Source organism: Mandrillus leucophaeus, unplaced genomic scaffold, assembly GCF_000951045.1.
Source record: "Mandrillus leucophaeus isolate KB7577 unplaced genomic scaffold, Mleu.le_1.0 Scaffold212, whole genome shotgun sequence".
Lineage (NCBI taxonomy): Eukaryota > Metazoa > Chordata > Mammalia > Primates > Cercopithecidae > Mandrillus > Mandrillus leucophaeus.
In genome coordinates this window covers 123,951-128,597 of record NW_012102166.1, presented here as the reverse complement: position 1 = coordinate 128,597, position 4,647 = coordinate 123,951, and the positions used below count along the sequence as shown (strand labels likewise).

Here is a 4,647-nt window from a genome sequence, read left to right as displayed (position 1 = left end):
TCTGCCAAGTTTTGTCTGCCGCTGGTCCTGCTACATGAGGTTAGTGAAGGAGAAAGTGAGGATCTGAGCACAGGCCACACTCTTTCCTCTCGATCATCCTTGCTCTCAGGAAAGAAGACTAGTACACAGAAATAAGCATACAGTTCCTTATGTGTGTTTCTGGTTGGTTGCTATTTTCTAGCACATTTTCTTTGAGATTTCTGAGCCTTAAAATGATTGACTATATGAAGCGCTGAAAGATTAGATGTGTTCTGGGGTGTCTAAATCAAATGGGGACGAGGGCAGGACTGAAGGGAGGCCATCTTTTTATCACTGGGCTTTAATCGACATTGAAGGGCTATTTCTTAAGTTTCCTAAAACCTTGTAATTGAGATGCCATACCATTTAAAGTTTTAATATTAATTTTACTTGGTTTTGACAAATTGACCATACCATTTACATTTTTAATATTCATTTTACTTGATTTTAACTAATAGCCCACAATCTGATGGCTGTCTGGATAAAATGTATAATTTTATAGACCCAAGAATCCACAAGTGTTTTAGTACTTTGTTAATTGTGTTTATTATTTTACTTATTTCCTCTCTTTTTCTCCTTCCTCTCACCACTGCCTCTGTGTTCTGGCAGCACCCTTTCCCCCAACCACAAGCCTGGCTGTGGAATAAATCCCATTTCTCTTGCACCTTCCCTCGTAACCGTTTTCTGATTGTTTCACATCCATAGTTGACTTAAAAGTACAAGTCCTTGGCTAACTTACAAATTAATAACATTAACCTTACCTTAATATAATGAAACATCTGAATTAAAAAGTTATTCCTGGAATCTTCAAGAATAAGAGTGCACCCCATGTTAGAAGTGGTGTTGTGAAGGTCAAAAATAATGTCATAGGAATCTTCACCATCTTTTGGACCAAATAAATGATATATTTCTTGAGCCCTTCTCACTTCATATGGCAAATCTTCTGACATTTTTTTGCTGTTATAAGCAGAAAGGAAAAGATTACCAACATCTGTGCCTGAGATAATATAAACATATAATAAGAACACAGTGTAAAAAGAACCCGTTGCCAAATCTTTAATATGAAAAATCTGTGTGGGAAGTAAAAACTTACCTGAAATGTTTATATATGAAAAATTACATTCTTTTTCTTCATTTGATTCCATATAACTAATGTTGCATTGGCATGCTTGCAAAGTAATATGTTCATTTATGTGGTTGGTCATGAATAGGACATATCAAACAGAATTTGTCATTTGATTTCAGTCTTGAACACGACCATTCATTTAATGAACAGTTTCTTAGTAGTTATGGTACACTGGGTTATTTATTATGGGACTAGAGCATAAAATGCATCTTTTTTCACCCTACTTTAGCTAATTCTAGTGCACAAATGCAGTCACTTAGGGGCTCACATAATCTAAGTAGAGATCCTTTTAACTTTTTGAGACAGAATCTTGCTCTGTTGCCCAGGCTGGAGTGCAGTGGCCCAATCATGGCTCACTGTACCCTCAAACTCCTGGGCTCAAGCAATCCTTCCATCTCAGCCTCCCGAGTAGCTGAAACTACAGGTGTGTGCCACCATGCCCCACTAATCTTATCTTTTGTGGAGATGGAGTCTTGCTATGTTGCCCAGGCTGGTCTTGAACTAAAACTGCCTTTGCAAAAATTATAACTGAGACAGCAGTTATGACAATGAAAGAGATCTAATCTGACTCCTCCTTGCTTCTAATCTCCAAGCTATCCTTGTTCGTGCCTGGGTGTAAACTGAACTAACTTTGGGAGGAACTTAGAGTTTAACGTTGAAACAAAGATGAGGACAGCCTTTTCCCAAAACAAACCCCCTTCCTTCCTGGGGACTAGACTGCCTTTGCAGGACTAACAGATTAGCCGCAGGATTAGAAATTATGGTTAGGAGTCATGCAGCTGGAGGCCACAAGATCCTGAACCTTCTGAAGTTGCTCCTGGGGATAACACCACTATTGTAAAACCTAAGATCAGGGCTTGAGATATTTTGTAAACCCGGAATTGACAGATCAGCTGGCACCACCCAGATGGATAAACTGGCTTATCTGGTCTCGTGGTCCCCCACCCAGGAACTGATTCAGCGTAAGAGGAGAGCTCCAACTCCCTATGATTTTACTCCGATCTGACCAGCACTCCCGACTCACTGGCCCCTACCCACTAAATTATCCTTAAAAATTCCAATCTCTGAATTTTCAGGGAGACTGATTTGAGTAATAATAAAACTTTGGCCTTCTGTACAGCCGGCTCTGCGTGAATTAAACTCTTTATTGCAATTCCCTTGTCTTGATAGATCAACTCTGTCTGGTCAGCGGACAAGGAGAACTTGCTGGGTGGTTACAGAAGTCTTGGCCTCAGGCAATCCCCCTGCCATGGCCTCCCAAAGTGCTGGAATTACAAGCATGAGCAGCCACACCTGGCCTAATTAGAGATTCTTAATTGAGGTCCAGGAACCACTAGAAGTCCAGGGACAGAATTTTCAGAGTCCGTAACCTCTCCACAAAGGCCACAAGTTTGCAGGTACAGATATATGTATTTTTTCTGGCACAAGGGCCAATAGCTTTTCTTCCATTCTTAAATAGGCCTCTATCCTCTCCCCACTTCCCACAATGGTTAGGATACATTTTTTTTCCTAGATACAGTGTTTTAAATTGACTTTTCCTCATTAAACCATTCGACCATATTTTCCTAAAATTACATCTATTTGTATTCCTTGGTTATTTTTGCTCGTATCTTCAAGGCACCTACTATGTACAACAGGGTAATTCCTGCCCAGAACGCAATCAGGAAGGTGGAGTAGTTATTTTCTGACTTTGAAGCAAAAACCATGAGGACAAAGCTGGCATGTTGAGATGGTGCAGTGGGAAGGTAGAGGGAATCTTTGGCATTGATGATATCATGTGACTGCTGCGCCAACCCTGGACTCCCTAGCTCTGGATTTATTATTTGTGAACAAGAACACTTATTTGTTTAAACCACTATTTTCAGGTTCCTATTATATGCAAACCAAGCCTAATGGATTTTTATACATTTTAAATGTTAATTCATGAAATAACCCCCTGAGGTTGCCCCCAACGATTTTGGTTCTTTATCATTCTTTCCCATTTGAGTACATGGTGCTAGTATCTACCCAGTTGCTCGGAGTCAAGTCTTGGAAGCTTTGAAAAATGATGGACACGTCTCATGCCTGCAGTTGAGCTCCCATTGGAAGAGTCCCAAAGGATGAAGAACAGGGAAGTGTGAGATTCTGAAGGGCATTAGCCATACTAAGTTGATTAAATCTATTCCGGATAAACTTTTAAACAATCCTCAGCAGGGGAGAGACATGATCAGATTTGCATATTAGGATGATTCCTAGAGGTATCAGATGGAAAATAGATGGCAGGAAGGGTCAGAGCAAGTCTGGATGCAGAGAGACTCTTTAGGAGGCTCTTCTGACTATCCACAGAGGAAATCAACTAAGGTAGTAGAACTGGAGAGGAAGGTGAAGTACTTGCAAGGAATAATTGGGAGGACTTAGTGACCCGCTAGACGTGGGAGATGAAGCACTGGGAAGGTTCTAGGGTGATTTTCGTAGGGGACTTGGTGGAGAATGATGCTACCACTGAGATGAGGAATACAGGAAAATGAATAAATTTGGGAGAGGTAGATGGAAGAAGTTAATTAGTTTATTTTGTAATTTTTTATCCACCCTGGGGACAGTCTAGTCTCTGAACAGTGTTAACAGTAAGGAGTAGAAAGTGAATTTAACTGAGAAGACTGTGCTCACTGAAATGCATACTACTGGGTGCTCATAAACTCACCCCAGTCCATTCCACAGCTATTTGGGAAGTTAATATGCCGACTAAAAGTTATTCTTCAACAAATTCTTACTTGTAATATAAAAGTTAGTTAACAGCTATCTTAGGTCAATAGAGAAGCATGAATTGTGTTGACATAACCTCAGTCATAAAGATAAAGCATTTCTCAAATTAAAAGTTATGCTAGCAAAAATATGATTTGATACAAACAGGATGACTGCTGTATAAGTGCCCTGAAAAACATCTATGCCATAAAGTGAGGCATGTTTCTATTAAGAGTAGTGTCCATCTTTTGATCTGTGGTGAGACTAAACCTAAGGAATGATCTAACTCAAATTAGAGTTGATCAGAAAACAAGCACATAGAACAGAGTGGCTAGTTGTACCTGTGCATATCTTATATCTTAGCTAGTAGTCTACCAACTCCTTGAGGGGTAGAAACCATGTTGTACAGAGCTGTGCACTCCCCCAGTACCTGGCACAGTGTTCTGAGAAAAACAGATGTTTCATAATATTTTTTAGTAAAAGAAAGAAAGCAGCCGGGCACGGTAGCTCACGCCTATAATCCTAGCACTTTGGGCGGCTGAGGCAGGCACATCACCTGAGGTCAGGAGTTTGAGACCAGCCTGGCCAACATGGCGAAACCCTGTCTCTACTAAAAATACAAAAAATCACCCGGACATGGTGGCAGGCGCCTGCAGTCCCAGCTACTCGGGAGGCTGAGGCAGGAGAATCACTTGAACCCGGAGGTGGAGGCTGCAGTGAGCCGAGATTGCGCCATTGTACTCCAGCCTGGGCGACAAGAGGGAAACTCCATCTCAAAAAGA

At 40.9% G+C, this 4,647-nt stretch overlaps 2 protein-coding genes across 3 annotated transcripts in view; one reads left to right on the top strand and one right to left on the bottom strand.

The window, feature by feature from the left end:
• Positions 1 to 4,647, top strand: part of SPATA22 (spermatogenesis associated 22) — an 80,218-nt gene that overhangs the window by 42,810 nt on the left and 32,761 nt on the right. The window lies entirely within an intron of this gene.
• The window catches only part of ASPA (aspartoacylase), a 37,088-nt gene that overhangs the window by 26,977 nt on the left and 5,464 nt on the right, over positions 1 to 4,647 (bottom strand). Inside the window, exon 2 of the mRNA XM_011980448.1 lies at positions 780 to 975. Within this exon, the coding sequence (XP_011835838.1) occupies positions 780 to 975 (196 nt within the window). The remainder of the gene's footprint in view (positions 1 to 779; positions 976 to 4,647) is intronic.